The sequence below is a fragment of the Leucopleurus acutus genome, assembly GCF_964270905.1.
Source record: "Leucopleurus acutus genome assembly, chromosome: 16".
NCBI classification, from domain to species: Eukaryota; Metazoa; Chordata; class Mammalia; order Artiodactyla; family Delphinidae; genus Leucopleurus; species Leucopleurus acutus.
This window is the reverse complement of record NC_139158.1, coordinates 15,106,576-15,124,934: the sequence shown is the minus strand read 5'-3', so window position 1 is coordinate 15,124,934 and position 18,359 is coordinate 15,106,576. Positions and strand designations below refer to the sequence as shown.

The window sequence follows — 18,359 nt, the reverse complement described above, 5'->3', positions numbered from 1 at the left end:
ACTCTATGCATTTTTTAAAACCTACAGAAGTATACACCACAAAAATTGAGTCTTACTGTATGTAAATTTTAAGAGTGCCACCAGTATCATGACAGTGAATACATCTCTCCTTTTGCCCCCCTTTTTAACAGCTAATAATTGGATCCACCCACAAACAAAAGTACCTCTGTGGGAGATGGGACACAGCACCACATGCCAGGGAACCGGGAGGAATCTTGCCCAACTGTATGGCAATAGGGAGACAGATGTCCATACAGGCTGTGGAACCAGCAGGAGCCAGTGAACCTGCCACACCCTCTTGCATACAGTCGTGGAAAAATTGAAGTGTGCTGACTTGGACACATACCCACAGATGGGAGAGACCTGTAGAAGTTCAGCAATCCATATGGCAGATTCCAGCACTTCGTGGAGAATAAAAAAGAATTTGGATGCGCTGGAGAGGGTAAGAGGAATTTTGCCAGTATCAATGCTCCCCCAAAACAACACAGCACAGGGCTGAAATAGTCATCAGTAACCTCTCCCACAAGAGAATGGGAGGCTGTGAGTGAGTGCCCAGCACCCAGTGTCTGGCTGTGCAGGACATTGTTGGAGAAAACCATTTCTCTCCAGCAGCACCTAGAATACTGAAGCCGGAACTCCATGACTAGGGACAAAAGGACACCAGGAAAGAGGTAGATAAGAATATCAAAGGGCATTAAAGGGACATGCTGACCAAGCTCAGGACTTCAGCAGGAAACTCAGCCATTAGCCTCTGGGAGAACCTCACTTGATGATCTCCCCCATTGGACCCATGCATACTCCCAGTGCCGCATATAAACCCACACCTCCCCACACTCTGCAGCAGGCTGTGTGCACACTCCTGCATGTGATGGCAAGAGTGAGATCTGGTAAATGGAGTGTGCTCAGAAAAATCAGACCAGAATCTGTGAGCAAGAGAAACCACTTTCTGGAAATTTTGAGCTATAGCACCACTTTCTGAAAGGAAAAAAAGAAGTTCCTAGAAGCCAGCCAGGAGAGTTGTAAGAATCAGAGAAGGCATAAAAGCTTAAGAATTTTGCCACAAGAGGGAGTAAGAACTGTGGAGCTGGGCTGTCCATACAAGATCAGAGAAAGCTCCCAGATATAACAGGACGAATAAACAGTATATCCACCTAAATGCAACTAGTAAAGGATTTGAGGAGCTGTCTGCTACTTCAAGTGCAAAAGCAGCAATGCAAAACTCCAAGGAATGTGAAGAATCAAGAAAACATGTCACCTGCAAAAGATAATAATAATCCTCTAATAACTGAATCACAGGCACAGAATTTTGCAATCTATCTGAAAAAGATTTCAAAATAATTGTTTTAATGAAACTCAATGAGATACAAGAAAACACATAAAGACAATTCAACAAAATCAGAAAAACAACGTATGAGCAAAATTAGAAACTTAAGAAAGGGATAGAAATCTTAAAAAAAAAAAAAATCCAAACAGAAATTCTGGGACTGAAAAATTCAATGAATGAAATAGAAAATGCAATAGAGAGCATCTACAGCAGAAGAGACCAAATGGAAAACAGAATCAGTGTGCTAGAGAATAGGAACTTTGAAATAACTCAAGCAGAGGAAAATAAAGACGCAAAGAATGAAAATGAATGAAGAAAGCTTATATGATCTAAGGGACTTCAAAAATATATAAATATTAGAATAGTTGGATTTCCATACTGAGAGGAAAGGAAGAAAAGGGCAGAAAGTTTATTTAAAGAAAGAATAGGGACATCCCTGGTGGCGCAGTGGTTAAGAACCCGCCTGCCAATGCAGGGGACACGGGTTTGAGCCTTGGTGCGGGAAGATCCCACATGCCACAGAGCAACTAAGTCCGTGTGCCACAACTACTGAGCCTGCACCCTAGAGCCTGTGAGCCACAACTACTGAGCCCGTGAGCCACAACTACTGAAGCCCACGCACCTAGAGCCCATGCTGTGCAACAAGAGAAGCCACAACGATGAGAAGAAGCTCGAGAACTGCAATGAAGAGCAGCCCCCGCTCGCCGCAACTAGAGAAAGCCCGCACACAGCAACGAAGACCCAAAGACAGCCATAAACAAACAAACAAAAAAACAAACAAATAAATAAATAGAAAGAATAGCTGAGTGGTGACCTAAACGGGAAGGAAATCTAAAAAAGAGGGGATATATGTATACATATGACTAATTCATTTTGCTGTACAGCAAGAAACTAACACAACATTATAAAGCAACTATACTCCAGGAAAAATTAACTTAAAAAAAAGAAAGAATAGCTGAGAACTTCACAAATTTTGGGAGACACTTAGCCATCTAAGTTTACAAACCTAATAGATCACCATATATCTCAATGCATAAAGACCTTCTCAAGACACCTTATAATGAGGCTATCAAAAATCAAAGACAGGGGCTTCCCTGGTGGCGCAGTGGTTGAGAGTCTGCCTGCCGATGCAGGGGACACGGGTTCGTGCCCTGGTCTGGGAAGATCCCACATGCCGTGGAGCAGCTGGGCTCGTGAGCCATGGCCGCTGAGCCTGCGCGTCCAGAGCCTGTGCTGAGCAACGGGAGAGGCCACAACAGTGAGAGGCCCACGTACCGCAAAAAAAAAAAAAAAAAAAAAATCAAAGACAAATACAGAATCCTAACAGCAGCAAGAGAAAAAAGAAGTGTAACCTATAAAGGAACTCCCATTAGGCTATCAGCAGATTTCTCAGCAAAGACCTACAGGCCAGGAGAGAGAAAAATAACAAAATATAAAAATTGCCAGCCAAGAATACTCTGTTTGGCAAAGTTATTCTTCAGAAATGAAGGAGAAATAAGACTTTCCCAAACAACAACAAAAAAGCTGAGAAAGTTCATTGGTACTAGATCTGCCTTGCAAGAAAATCTTTAAGAAATTCTTCAGACAGAAGCAAAAAGACACTAATTAGAACATGAAGATGTACAAAAGTATATAACACACTGGTAAAGGCAAATATACAGATTTAGAAAAATCTAATCTGTGATAAGATAGCATGTTAACAACTTAACTAGAGTATAATGGTTAAGGACAAAAGTATTAAAAATAACTATAGTACTGTAATTTGTTAAAGAATATATAATATAAAAAGAGGTAAATTTGTGACCTCAAAATATAAAATGGGGAGCAAAAGGGTGAAATTTTCTTATGCGATCAAAGTAAACCACGTATCAGTTTTATCTGTAAGATGTTTTATGTAAGTTTCATGACAACCACAAAGCAAAAACCTAGAGTAGATTCACAAAAGATAAAGAAAGGGAAATCAGAACATACCAGCACAAAAAATCACCAATTTACAAAGACAGAAAGAAACAGAGAAAAAAACTAAATAATGGAACTACGAAACAACCAGAACACAATTAATAAGATGGCAGTAGTAAGTCCTTACATCTCAGTAATTATTCTAAATATAAATGAGTTGAACTCAGTAATCAAAAGGCACAGTTGGCTAGATGGATTAAAAAAATAAAACCCGGGGCTTCCCTGGTGGCGCAGTGGTTGAGAGTCCTCCTGCCGATGTAGGGGACATGGGTTCGTGCCCCGGTCTGGGAAGATCCCACATGTCGTGGAGCGGCTGGGCCCGTGATCCATGGCCGCTGAGCCTGCGCGTCCGGAGCCTGTGCTCCGCAATGGAAGAGGCCATAACAGTGAGAGGCCCACATACCGCAAAACAAACAAACAAAATAAATAAATAAATAAATAAAACCCAACCATCTGCTGCTGACAAGAGACTCATTCAGCATTAAGGACACACATAGGCCCAAAGTAAAGAAATAGAAAAAGATATACCATGAAAGTGGAAATGAAAATAAAGCAGGGGTGGCTGTAAAAAAGATCCAACTGCATGCCATCTATTACAATAGAGCCATTTTATTATTTTTTAATTGAAATATAGTTGATTTACAATGTTGTGTTAATTTCTGCTGTACAGCAAAGTGACTCAGTTATATATATATGTACATGTATATATACATATATATATATATATTCTAGAAGACTATTACTTTTTTTTTTTTTTTTTTTTTTGCGGTACGCGGGCCTCTAGCTGTTGTGGCCTCTCCCGTTGCGGAGCACAGGCTCTGGTCGCGTAGGCTCAGCGGCCATGGCTCACGGGCCCAGCTGCTCCGCAGCATGTGGGATCTTCCCGGACCGGGTCACGAACCCGTGTCCCCTGCATCGGCAGGCGGACTCTCAACCACCGCGCCACCAGGGAAGCCCGTAGAAGACTATTACTTTTTAATACATGGAGAAAGAAAGTAAGTTCCTTGAAATAAGAATAATTTTTAAATTAAAATAAAAAACCACTCACCTGCCTTCCTTGTTTATTTGATCACCATACCCCACTGTTTCCACAACAGTTAAGTTCAATTGAATATTGCTTTCCTGAAGTTCATATGTCTGAATTTTAAGTCCAACATTTGGGCAAAAATGTGAGGATTTTTTGTCTTTCAAGTTAGTATTGAACAGTGTGTCGATCAATGTTGATTTTCCAATCCCAGTTTCCCCTGTATAAACATAGATACATCATAGGGGCATAAGATGTCTGAGAAGAAGTAACACCCTGACCCTCTAGGATGGTTTAAAGGGTCCCAAACACTTTAAAGACTGGAATATCCTTGAAAGTATACATGCTACTCTTGACTCCCTCCATCATTACATAATATAGAAAGATAATATACACAAAGCTATATCAGATTTTGAAAGGCACTGAAACACTTAAAGAAAAAAATGTCTAAGTAACATGACTAAAGATACAAACCAATACAAACATGAAGACATAGTCTTAAATTAACAGCACCAGTGTTATGCTGCTTAAGGTAAGTTGAAATGAGCATTTAGGAAAATCAGGAAATAATTCGTGTGAGGGGTTTGGCACTTACCCACACAGAGAATATTAAAAAAGAACCCTTGTTGAACAGATTTGTTCACCAGTTGTTGAGGCAAACAATCAAAACCAAAATGACCAAGCGTAGTTAAACAACGGATATTATCTTCTTTTTGCTTAGAGAAAAAAACAAATAAAAATATATTAATTAGAATAGAAAATGTCATTTGAAAATGTGACTATAATAATATGTCAAAGAAATGGAATTGATTATCATTTGATCATCATACCTCAGATAAGATGCAAATGAAGTAAAATTGTGAGAAGAGAAATCTTTATCCAGACACACAGATTTTTGTCATCGTTTTTATAAATAGTGACTCTATCTCTGATCACACTCAGACTATGTTTTTAAATTTAAAAATAGGAAATTACAGAAGTACCACAAGAAAGCCTAGTATGTTACTATACAATAATAAATTATTTTTATAGAAAAAAAGGAAACAACATTCTTTCACTCCGTTTCAGTGTGGTAATATATTCAGGAAATCCAATATATGTTAATATATGTAAGGAAATCAAAGTTAATTTGAATTTTTTAAGAAGCAACTAAAAACTTTGACTTCAAATTTCTTATATGCCCTCTGAGAACTTGTGTTATATCAAATTGTTAAAGGAATCCACTGCTAATAATACCAACCTAGAAAACTAGAAATCCAACAATATTATACATAAATTTACCAACTGATTATTTTTAAAAGATGGAAAAATAATTCAAAGAATGCTTAACAGTCTACACTAATCTCATCCCTAGAAATCTCTCCCAAACAACTAGAAAATTTCACAAATGCTTTATGCATAAAAGTGTTCACTGTAGCTATCTAACATCCAAATGTATGACTCCCTGAAATAGAATATGCAAGTAAATGATAATATATTTTTTCACGCACACACTGGGGCATTCTTAAGTCATTTTTAAAGATGTTTATGAAGAATGCTTTAATAAATTGAAAAATACATGAAAATATTAAGTTAAAAAAGTAAGGTGTGAAATTGTGTGTACACTCCTAGCTTTTGGTGATAGAGTAACTTATAGCATTTTACCTTTCCTTACATCAACAATTAGAAACAACTGTTTGGGGAGTTCCCTGGTGGCCTAGTGGTTAGGATTCTGGGTTTTCACGGCCGTGGCCCGGGTTCAATCCCTGGTCGGGAAACTAAGGTCCCTCAAGCCGCATGGTGCGGCCAAAAAAAAAAAAAAAAAAAAGGACTGTTTGAAGGCACTGGGAGGGAAAGAAAAGGAGGCAGAAACAAGAATAAATCACACTGGAAATAAGGTTAGCATAAGAGGTGAAACTAGGTTTATCCATATATTCCCTTGAAGTGACTCCCCAGTAAATGAGAAACTTGGGAAGCAGAGCTCAAGCAGAATGACAATCTTGAGCTGGGAAGTCTAAGGTCAGAAGTTGGACTGCCAAAATACTGGGATATTGAGAAAGAAATGCTGGAAGAGCAAGCCACAGAGTGGGAAGATCCAAATCTGCAAACTTTAGAACACTTGGCTGAGTCTAACTCTGCACGTGCAGGCATGGCTACAAAGAGCTCAGTGGCAATGGAGAGAAGAGTTGGCATTCCAAAAGTGCTAAGCTGGTATTTCAGCAGTGGTCCTGGGAAGGCCCGAGGAGACAGAGTTTGGAGTTTACATTTCTTCCAAGTTAGACAAGATTGGTCAACACTTTAGATAAACACTTTGGACTTTTTATTTAAATTTGTAAAAGGACTTGCTATAGGATTTAGGATTATGTTCTAAGTCAAAGGGTTACTCCCAAGTCAAAGGGTATAACTAAGATAAACCCATCTTTACAAAGAGTATCATGACTCAACAGTGTCCAAATGACTTGCCAGTAATCTAACTGCCTGCTAAAACAAAATTCAATACTCTTTAGAGAAATATAATAATAGAATTCAGACTTTCTACAATACCATCCACAATGCTCAATGCATAATCAAAATTACTAGGTTTGAAGAAGCAGAAAAAAATCTGTCTCATAGCCAAGGAAAAACACAATCAATAGAAATAACCACATAATGAGGATATTGGAATTGGCAGACAAATACTATAACTATTATGAACATGTATAAGAATCTACAGAAAAAATGAGTTTAATGGATGAAGTGATAGGTAATTTTAGATACATGAAAGATGATGATATAGGAGTCAAAGCATACCACCAAAAAAAGTCATCAAATCACAAAGGAAGACAGCAAGATAACAAGTAAAGAACAAAGCAATTACAGAACAATCAGAAATAATTAACAAAATGGCAATAGTAAGTCCTTACCTATTGATAATTGTTTTAAAGGTAAGTGAATTAATTCTCCAATAAAAGGTCATAGAAGGTTGAATGGATTTTAAAAAACCAAATGATATGCTGCCTACGTGAGAATAACTTTAAGAACACAACAGACTGAGAGTAAAGGGATGGAGAAAGATATTTCAAGCAAATGGTTACCAAAATAAAGCAAAGGCAGCTATAGCTATTTCAGACAAGATAGACTAAGTTATAATTATAAAGAGGACAACCTATCAAGAAGATGTATTTATTATAAATATGCACTCAGTACCTAAATATGTAAAGCAAATACTAGCAGAACTAAAAGGAGAAAGAAATAGCAATGCAATAGTAGCTGGGGATTTGAATACCCCACTCTCAACAATGGATACAACATCCAGATGGAGAACCAATAAGGAAACAGCAGATTTGAACAATGCAATAGACTGAATGGACCTAATAGGCATATACAGAAAGTTCCATCTAACAGCTGCCTACTACACATTTTTCTCAGGTGCACACAAAATATTTTCTAAGGTAGATCATATATTAAGCCACAAGACAAGTCTTGATTAATTCAAAATGATAGAAATAATATCAAGTATCATAATGATATGTAAGACATTTACACTGAAAACTACAAAAGAATGATAAGAGCGATTAAGATTGAATTAAATAAATGGAAATATATATCGTGTTTACACATTGGAAAAACCATTAATATTAAGATGCTCTTTCACCCCATATATATTCAAATGCAATTTTAAAAGCACAGGAGAATCTGTTTAAATGGCACCTACTGGCCAAATGTTGCATAATTGAGCATCAAAATTATTAACTATGAGACTGCTGTTCTTCATATTTCAATTTCATGTTCCTTTCTACATGCCTACCCCTTCCTGAATCACCCTGCTGTGGGACTCTTAATTGAGTTCAGTAGTAAGAGTAAAATAGGTTTACTATATCATGTTTTTAGCATAACTATTTTGAATAGTGTGGTCAAAAATATGAAATTATTTAAAAAAAAATTTTAACAAAGAAAACATACAGTTGGTAGTCCTAAATAAGAATATGCTTCAAAGATTTTTTTAAAAACACTCTTTGCATAGAAATTAAATTATGCTATTTCTTTTTCCATAAGCATTATAATATTATAGACACAATGATATAAGGAAACATTTGTATTAATAGTTTCACTATGATTAGTATTAGAATTCATTTAATCCTCTTATGTTAAAATAAGGGATTAAGATCCAAACAGTTTACATGATTTACCCAAAGACAGAGTTCAATACACTTTGAGCTCTTTGAGATAGAATTTTATTCACTTTATATCATTAACTCCCAGCTCACAGTAGGCTTTCAATAGCTTTTGGTTGAATTAGTGCATGCTAAATGAAGAGTGAATGGTAGAGATAGGAGCCTACCCGGGTCCTATCTTGTCTCAACCAAGAATCCAGGAATCAACCAAGAATTAATTAGTAAAAATTCCATGGGGATTTTATATTTAAAGAGAGTGTATTTACCAATCCTAAACTGAAAATACAATCAAATAAGAAATAATAAAAATTTTCAATTTGTAACTACTTGTGCTCTTAGAAGACAGCGTTTATATATGGTGGTAAATTTTGACTTCTCTACTCAAAAGAGAACATTCTGACCCATATAACCTGAAGATTATATGTAACAATAAAAGATTTGGACACTCTACTGTCCTCTCTGTCCTACACTCCCTTGTGGCAGGCTTCTCTCATTTTAAAAACTGTAGCTTAGGGAGGTACCAGATCAAAGTGCTTTGTGTGTCCATAGAACAAAATATAGCCCATTTTCTTATCAGGAACAGACCAGAAACCTTGGCCTCATGAACACTGAGTTTTCACCCACAGAGCAAATATCGATAGAACAAGCAGGGGTTTCCATAGAATCATCACTATTACTTAACAAATGTCTTCTGACGGGCCAAAAGTTCTTTCTTATAATATTTACTTTTATAAAATTCCAAAATACTCTATGGAGAGAACTTAAATATTTCAGATTCTACTAATTTGGAATTTGTGATCTTTCAAGTCTCGTTCTTGAATTCAACTTTGCATCATCCACAAACAAAGCACAAATAAAGCAAATTAAGAAATAAACAAGGTAGATATATAAAAATATATGAACCTACTATTAAAAGGATTATTTCACATGCATTCACATGAAACTGAAATGCAAATAATACATTATTTTAATCCCTCATGATAGCAGGGACACACAGACTACATCTAGCAAATGGGATACTGTACATAAAGTTATAGTCTGTAAATTTATAAAAGGACTCTACAAGTTCTGACAAGCCCTGATGTTTACCCTGTATTCACTGAACTTTTTTTCCCAGTGGTATGGGGAAAGGTAGCTGAATAAGAAAAGTCACTAGTCATTGTGAGCCTTTGGGACAGTCACTGGTGCCTGTTTTCTCTTCTGTAAAATGAGAACATTTGATCAGGAGAGCTTAAAATTCTTTCACACTCTGATGTTCTATAAGTCAAAGAGTCTTATTTATGAAGAGCCTACAATTTCAATAGAATAAAAGCCATGAAGAAAAAGTTAAAATATCTATTAATATCATACTAAGTACCAAAATTACAGAAAAGTCAAAAAATAATATAGGAATTTGGAAGAAGGATAGATGACTGTGGCATAGAGTAGTTAAAAATAATTTTAAAAGATGGCAGATTGTCTCTTGAAGACAGGATAAGACTTGTATGAAGGAGGGAGGTATTATGAACAAGAGGTAAAAAAAGGACCCAACAATAGAGAGTTTTAAATATGAGGCTAAGGAATATGGATTTTATCTAAATGGTAATGGGCAGTGGCTAGAGGTTTGAGCCAGAGAATAGTAGAAGGAAGAAGCATTTCAAAAAGATGAATAAGGCACTAGCATGACAGTGGCCTGGAGAGGAAACTAGAGCCAGAAGATGAGTTGTGAAGCCCCTTCCCTTATAAAAGTGAGTGTTCTGTTGGTGGGAATGTAAATTGATACAGCCACTATGGAGAACAGTATGGAGGTTCCTTAAAAAAACTAAAAATAGAATGACCATATGATCCAGCAATCCCACTACTGGGCATATACCCAGAGAAAACCATAATTCAAAAAGACACATGCATAATTCAAAAAGACACATGCCCATTGACAGACGAATGGATAAAGAAGATGTGGTACATATATACAATGGAATATTACTCAGCCATAAAAAGGAACGAAATTGGGTCATTTGTAGAGATGTGGATGGATCTAGAGACTGTCATACAGAGTGAAGTAAGCCAGAAAGAGAAAAACAAATATCGTATATTAACGCATATATGTGGAACCTAGAAAAATGGTACAGATGAACTGGTTTGCAGGGCAGAAATTGAGAAACAGATATAGAGAATAAACGTATGGATACTAAGGGGGGAAAGTGGCGGGGTGGGGGTGGTGGTGTGATGAATTGGGAGATTGGGATTGACATGTATACACTAAGATGTATAAAATAGACAACTAATAAGAACCTGCTGTATAAAAAAATTAATAAAATAAAATTCAAAAATAAAAACTAAAAATAGAACTACCATATGACCCAGCAATCCCACTACTGGGCATATACCCTGAGAAAACCATAATTCAAAAAGAGTCATGTACCACAATGTTCATTGCAGCTCTATTTACAATAGCCAGGACATGGATGCAACCTAAGTGTCCATCAACAGATGAATGGATAAAGAAGATGTGACACATGTATACAATGGAATATTACTCAGCCATAAAAAGAAATGAAATTCAGTTATTTGCAGTGAGGTGGATGGACCTAGAGTATGTCATACAGAGTAAAGTAAGTCAGAAAGAGAAAAATAAATACCGTATGCTAATACATATATATGGAATCTAAAAAAAAAAAGGTTCTGATGAACCTAGGGACAGGACAGGAATAAAGACGCAGACGTAGAGAATGGACTTGAGGACACGGGGAGGGGGAAGGGTAAACTGGGATGAAGTGAGAGAGTGGCATGGACATATATACACTACCAAACGTAAAATAGAGAGCTAGTGGGAAGCAGCCACATAGCACAGGGAGATCAGCTTGGTGCTTTGTGACCACCTAGAGGGGTGGGATAGGGAGGGTGGGAGGGAGGTGCAAGCAGGAGGGGATATGGGGATATATGTATATGTATAACTGATTCACTTTGTTATACAGCAGAAACTAACACAACATTGTAAAGCAATTATACTCCAATAAAGATGTAAAAAAAAAAAGAACAGAGCTATTAAAAAGAATTAGGTTGATCAGTATGGGCTGATATGAAAAGTTGTTCAAAGATTAGATTAGTTATTTCCTGTAAAGAGCTAGGTTGAAAGGCCTGTTATCTCTTTCTTATTGTTTGAAATTTTCTTTTAATAATGTTATTTTTAATTTCAAAAAGGAGAATAAATTAAGTTGCCAGTTGTAAAGGGTTCAAAAAAAGTTTGGAAGACTACTTGCTAAATGGTTTGTAGCAAGCATTTATATATGAGATTAAAGTTCAACTAATTGGCCTTTGGGATCCACCTATTCTAAAATTTTATGATTTTAATGTCATGTAAACAGAGGAGCATTCACCGTGATTTAATGCATCAGAGGGCCCAAAGGTAATATGGGATGGGCATAAGTCAGTGGTTTAGTCACTGAGATAGGACTCTGACAGTAGTTTTGTCACCAGCAAAGCCCACTGGGGTCCCTGGGAAAAATATGATGGAATCTAGGTGATCGGATAAGGTCTAACCTCTTCTTTTGTGCTTAGTCTAATCTCACTTGCCTTAAGGGGGCCAAGCGCAGAGCCCCTACACCTAACGTGTGGGATTAGAGTTCCCAGCTCAGAACCACTGCACTCAGGACTTCCCTGGTGGCACAGTGGTTAAGAATCCACTTACCAATTCAGGGGACATGGGTTCAAGCCCTGGTCTGGGAAGATCCCACATGCCACGGAGCAACTAAGGCCATGTGCCATAACTACTGAGCCTGCGCTCTAGAGCCCACAAGCCACAACTACTGGGCCGACATGCCAAGAGTAGCCCCCGCTCGCTGCAACTTAGAGAAAGCTTGTGTGCAGCAATCAAGACCCAACGCAGCCAGAAATAAATAAATTAATTAACAACAACAAAAAGAACCGCTGCACTAGACACCCCAACTTGGCGCTCCATATGGAGAAGCGCTGTGCATGACACCTCAATTCAAGATGATGACAGTGAACCGTGTGCAGAGATGCTGCTGCACCCGGCACTGCAGTCGCCCTCCAAGAACGCCGCCCCACTCCGCTGACAAGAACCTTATAAAGCGAGCCCGTAAACAGCTTGTTCAGGAGAGCGAGAACTCTAGAGCGAGAGCTCACACCTCTCCATTCTTTGATCAAAGAATAAACCTTTCCTTTGCTTCTGAACCAAACTGGCTCTCATTCTATTGGCTCCAATAACACCAGGCAGGAGGATTCTTGTTGGACCCCAACTCAAAAGGGTCGGTAACAATAAGATAAGTTGTCAACTTTTCTTTCGCGCTAAGTCTAGTTTCACTTGCCTACAGGGGGCCGTGTGCAGAGGCCTGCACCTAACACCTCGGATTAAAGTTCCCAGCACAGAACCGATGGGCCCAACACCCCAACTTGGCATACCGTGTGGAGAAGCCCTGCGAGCAACACTTCAACTCAAGGTAGAGGTGGGGTGCCGTGAGCACCCACGAGAACTCCGCCCCTCCCTCCGCAGACTGGAACCCTACGAAGCAGCCTGCCCACAGCCTGTCCGCAGAGTGTGTACTTTAGAGCTTGAGCTCACACCTCTCCATTCTTTAATCAAAGACTAAACTTTCCTTTGCTTCTGAGCCGCACCCAGCCTCACTGCACTGGCACGAGTGACCCCAGGCAGGAGGACCCTTGTGGGGACCCGACTTGAAAGGGTCAGTAATAGTTTCAGAAAAGCAACGAAGATGAAAGTTGGATCAAATGTGATTTTTAAAGTGTGGCTGATAGAAAAATAAAGGTGGAATAAACCATTCACTTCAGAAAAGTAACTGAGAAAGAGAAGAGAAAAAATATGATCGTTTCATGGTTCAAACAAAGATACAGAAAACCATGCATGATTGGAGGAAAACACCAAAAAGAGAGCCATTAGTTATTAAGTCATAAACAAACACTACTTAACATAGCTCAATATTCATGTATCTGTTCATGTATCTATTTTGGTCAAAAATAGTTCTAAAACTCAGTTTTCACCCATTCAGATATGTTACTCTCTCTTTTAGGGTAAAATTTTATGTGAATTACTATGTTTTCCCTAGTACAGAGACGCGTCTTAACATGGAACTTGGTTCAATCTCCCACTCAGTAAAGTAATAAAAAAACAGCCACCCAGCCACTTCCTAAAATAACTTCATTTAAAAGTTTTTTATTATCAGTATCTAAAGGTCCACAAACATATACATCAAAGTAGCATTATTCTCCTCACCTACTGGGAGGTTCTGGAATTTTCATTTGTTATTCTTTGGTGTTAAATAGGAATAGTCTTTTGTACTACAAAAAATGTCTGCAGATGCAAGAAACATGCATCAGTTATTTAAACGATCATTGATATTTAACTCCAATCAGTATAAAAGTTAATTCATGTCCAAACATAACAAACATAAGCCTTTACCATCTAGGTCTATATCAGTTTACTGAGTCAATATTTTGAAGCTACACAATTTTGTTAAGGACAAAAAGGAGAATTCTCTTTGAAAGATATACTCAACTATATCTTCATCATCGGGTATTTGTGTGGACATACGCATTGGTTTTTCTGCCATGTCAGACTGAAGGAGCTGAAAATAAAGAAACAAAAACCTTTAAAAGATTACTTTAAAAGGCTACATTCCTACAATATAATTTAGATCAATAAGGGAGCCTAGTATAGACATTATCCCTGGTTTTGGCTTTCAGTCCACACTGTTAACCTGTTTTCAATTGTGGCTGCTTTGCTAGACAGGCTTCTATATAATAAATAATACTCAACTTATAATGTACAGTAATACATTTAATCATAAACATATAAAAAGCATCTAAAGAAAGGTAAACTCCCTTTTGAAATCAAAAGGACAAAGAGTATTGTTCTTCTTTAAAGAACTCTCTGGGCTTGAGAAACGGAAATAGGGAATTTTGCTTTTCTTTTTCACTTTTTCTTTAGTGAAGTATAGTTGATTTACAATAGTATATTAGTTTTAGGTGTACAACTAATAGTATATTGCTTTCAGTGATTCAATATTTTTATAAATTATACTCCATTTAAAGTTATTACAAAATAATGTCTATATTTCCCTGTGCTGTACAATATATCTCTGCTGCTTATTTATTTTATAGGTAGTTGTTTGTGGCTCTTAATCCTGTACTCCTATATCACCCCCCTTCCTTCTTAAAAAGTGCTAAAAGAACCCAGAAGACACTTATAATTACTTAACTTTCCAGAGTAGCTTATCAGGGGAGGCTGAGGTGTTAGAGTGTACTTATTGAAGGAGAATTGAGAAAGCAGAGCTTCTAAAACTCTAAACGACTCCCTTAGACAAGGAACTAAATTAATGATAGTTGTCATTTATGAAGCATTGTGCTGAGTGCTGATGTGCTCTATCTCCTTTAGTTCTCATAATAGATATGAGATACATATATTTTCTTTGCCATATGCTAAAAGAGAAAATTCAGAATCAAAAAAATTAAGTAACTTACTTGCTCGAGATTTCAGCTATGTGGCAGACACAGGTCTGAACTGATTCCAACGCCGGTGTTCTTTCTACTGTCCCCAGTTCTGGACCAAATATTCACTGTGTTTGCAACAGTTTGGAACAAGGGAGGAGAGGTACAAGAGAGCAAGCTGTGCTGATTTCTAAGCAACACTGCCTGAGAAGGACATGCTATCCTACTTTTGAGTATAACACAAAGATACTGAGACTATGAGGCATGTTTTAAAGGGAAATATTATATATAAGCATAGCAAAGAAAAAAGCAAACAGAATTAAAGAACGGCTCTGTACCATGGTCTTTTCACTTGATATATCCTGAGGATTATTCCACTTTAGTATATAGATTTACCTCATTTTTTCCCTAATGGTAAATAGTGTTTTCTACTACAGGTAGTGTTTTGTTCTATGGTATGGTTTACTCTAGTCTAGTATATATGAAGGTTCTATACTATTTAGTAGAACAATAATGGTGGGTATTGCAGTGATTTCCGAGCTTTAATTGCAATCCAACAGTAAACACTGAAACCACTGAAAAAGGGTTATTTCTTAACTTCTTATACTTATCCTACTTCAGAATTTGAAGTAAATTACTATAAATTTAAGAGTCTTGTGTTTCAGTTATGCAGATGAAAAAATTCTAGAGATCTAATGTACAACATGGTGACTATAAGTAACAATACTGTATTTTATACTTGAAATTTGCTAAGAGTAGATCTTAAGCATTCTCCTCCCCCCAACACACAAACACACATGCACACACATGCACACAGTGGTAACTATGTGAGGTGATGGATATGTTAGCTTGATTGTGGTAATCATTTCACAGTGTATATGTATATCAAAACATCACATTATGCACCTTAAATATATACAACTTCTATTTGTCAATTATATCTCAGTAACTCTTGAAAAAAAGAGAGGAATTAAAAAAAATAAGTATCTCTGCGTAACTGTTGACTTTTTGGCAAGTCTGCAGAAGATGGTTTGAAAACTAAAGATACAAGTTATCTTATTTTTTAAAACCTAATTAATGGTGCCTTAAACAAATAGGGGTTTACTTCTTTCACATAAATCTAGAGAAGAAGTTTACAAAGTATGGTCCCTGGGCCCCTGGGGATCCCTGACTCTCTTTCAGGGGGCCCGTACAGTCAACTTTTTTTTCTAATAATACTAAGGTAATTTGCTTTTTCCACTGTGTTGACATTTGCACTGATGGGTCAAAAGCAATGGTGGCTAAAACTGCTGCTACTTTAATCAAGGTAGTGAGTACCATAAAGCATTTATACCGTATACAAGTGCGAAAATAAGTTATGTGATTGTGAGAGATAGTGACTCATTTTATGGAACACCAATTTCAACTGCAAAAACAACTGACAAATACTAGTTTTTTAGACTTGGTTATTTCTAAGACAGTTTCTTGAAAATGAATGAAGTGTGCTTTACAGCATGAAGGAAAATAACTGAAAATATATGTTGTAAATGATAAAATTTGAACTTTAAAGTTTTTGGAGAACTTGTATCCACTATCTTGACAACTTCCTAATACTTACAAACTTTCCCAAAAAGATTAGTGATGATATTAACAAACACAAATTTTTATATTGCATAATGAAATACGTCAGCATTAAATAAACTAGGGTTTTCCAACCTCAGCACTATTGACATTTGGAGCTATATAATCCTTTGTTATGCATTGTTAAAATGTTTAGCAGTATCTCTGGCTTCTACCCAGTAGATGTCAGTAGCAACCCCAGCGTGTGACAACCATTGCCACATATTGCCAAATATTTCTAGACATTGCCAAATATTTCCTAGAGGGTAAAATCATACCCATTTAGGACCCACTGAGTTAGGTAACTCAGTAAACAGATATTTTCCAAATGGCCAGTGTGTGACATTACAAAGTCATACATGAGTTCAAGATCCATTTGGAGAGTGAGACAGACTAACAGATTGTGGTGTAAAAACCAAAAGTATATGAATATGGTTTCAGATTCTACATTGCAACTAATCTCATCAAGTTTCGGTGGGGTATCAAAGAAGAATATTCACAATTACAAGAGAAGACTTATTAAAGGATTCTTTTTTCCAACTATGTATCTATATGAAGCTAGATTTTCTTCAGAAACATCAACCAAAACAACATATTTCAAAAGATTAAATGTAGAAACAGATATAAGGATCCAGCTGTCTTTTTTCTCTTTTTATGGTATTAAAAAATACATAACATAAAACTTACCATTCGAAGTTCAGTGGCATTCAGTATATTCACTTTGTTGTGCAGCCATCATCTCCAGAAGTCTTTTCATCTTCTCAAATTGACATTTTGTACTCATTAAACAGTAACTAGACATCTCCATTCCACCTTCAGCCCCTGGCAACAATTGTAATGTCTGTCAATGTCCAAATTTAAGTACTCTAGGTACCTCATATAAGTGGAATCATACAGTATTTGACCTTTATTTTTATTTTATATTGGAGTATAGCTGGTTAACAATGTTGTAATAGTTTCAGGTGCACAGCAAAGGGACTCAACCATACATATGCATCTACCCATTCTCCCCCCAACCCCCCTCCCATCCAGGCTGCCACATAACATTGAGCAGTGTTCCCTGTGCTGTACAGTAGGTCCTCGTTGGTTATCCATCTTAAATATAGCAGTGTGTACATGTTGATTCCAAACTCCCTGACTATCCCTTCCCCCCATCCGTCCCCTCTGGTAACCATAAGTTCGTTCTCTAAGTCTGTGAGTCTGTTTCTGTTTTGTAAATATGTTCATTTGTGTCATTTCTTTTTAGATTCTACATATAAGGGATATCATACGATATTTCTCTTTCTCTGTATGATTTACTTCACTCAGTATGACAATCTCTAGGTCCATCCATGTTGCTGTAAATGGCATTATTTCATTCTTTTTAATGGCTGAGTAGCATTTGACCTTTTGTGACTGAATTATATTACACTTCACATAATGTCTTCAACGTTCATTCATGTTGTAGCATGTTTCAGAATTTCCTTCCTTTTTAAGGCTGAATGATACTCTATAGTATGTATACATATACTACATTTTGCTTATTCATTCATCTGTCAACAAACACTGGGTTTCTTCCACTTTTTGGCTATTGTGAATAATGCTGTAACACACATGGGGATGCAAATATCTCTTTGAGATCCTGCTTTCAAGTCTTTTGGTGTTATCTACCCAGAAATGGAATTGCTGGATCATATTGTAATTCTATGTTTAATTTTTTGAAAAATTGCCAAACTCTTTTCCACAGCAGCTGTACCATTTTACATTCCCACAAGTAACGCACAAGAGTTCCAATTACTCCACATCATTGCCAACACTTGTACTTAACTGTTTTTTGTAGTAGCCGTCCTAGTAGGTGTGACTTGGTATCTCGTGGTTTTGACTTGTATTTCCCTAA

The 18,359-nt window shown here is 37.0% G+C and overlaps 1 protein-coding gene across 1 annotated transcript in view; it reads right to left on the bottom strand.

Moving 5' to 3' along the window:
- SEPTIN14 (septin 14) overlaps positions 1-15,096 on the bottom strand; it is a 35,954-nt gene extending 20,858 nt beyond the window's left edge. The window contains exons 1-4 of the mRNA XM_082857227.1: positions 14,918-15,096; positions 13,954-14,022; positions 4,903-5,023; positions 4,332-4,527 (exon numbers count right to left, since the gene is read on the bottom strand). Of these exons, the coding sequence (XP_082713353.1) occupies positions 4,332-4,527; positions 4,903-5,023; positions 13,954-14,007 (371 nt within the window). The 5' untranslated portion in view covers positions 14,008-14,022; positions 14,918-15,096. The remainder of the gene's footprint in view (positions 1-4,331; positions 4,528-4,902; positions 5,024-13,953; positions 14,023-14,917) is intronic.
- Between the last annotated feature and the right edge of the window lie 3,263 nt (positions 15,097-18,359).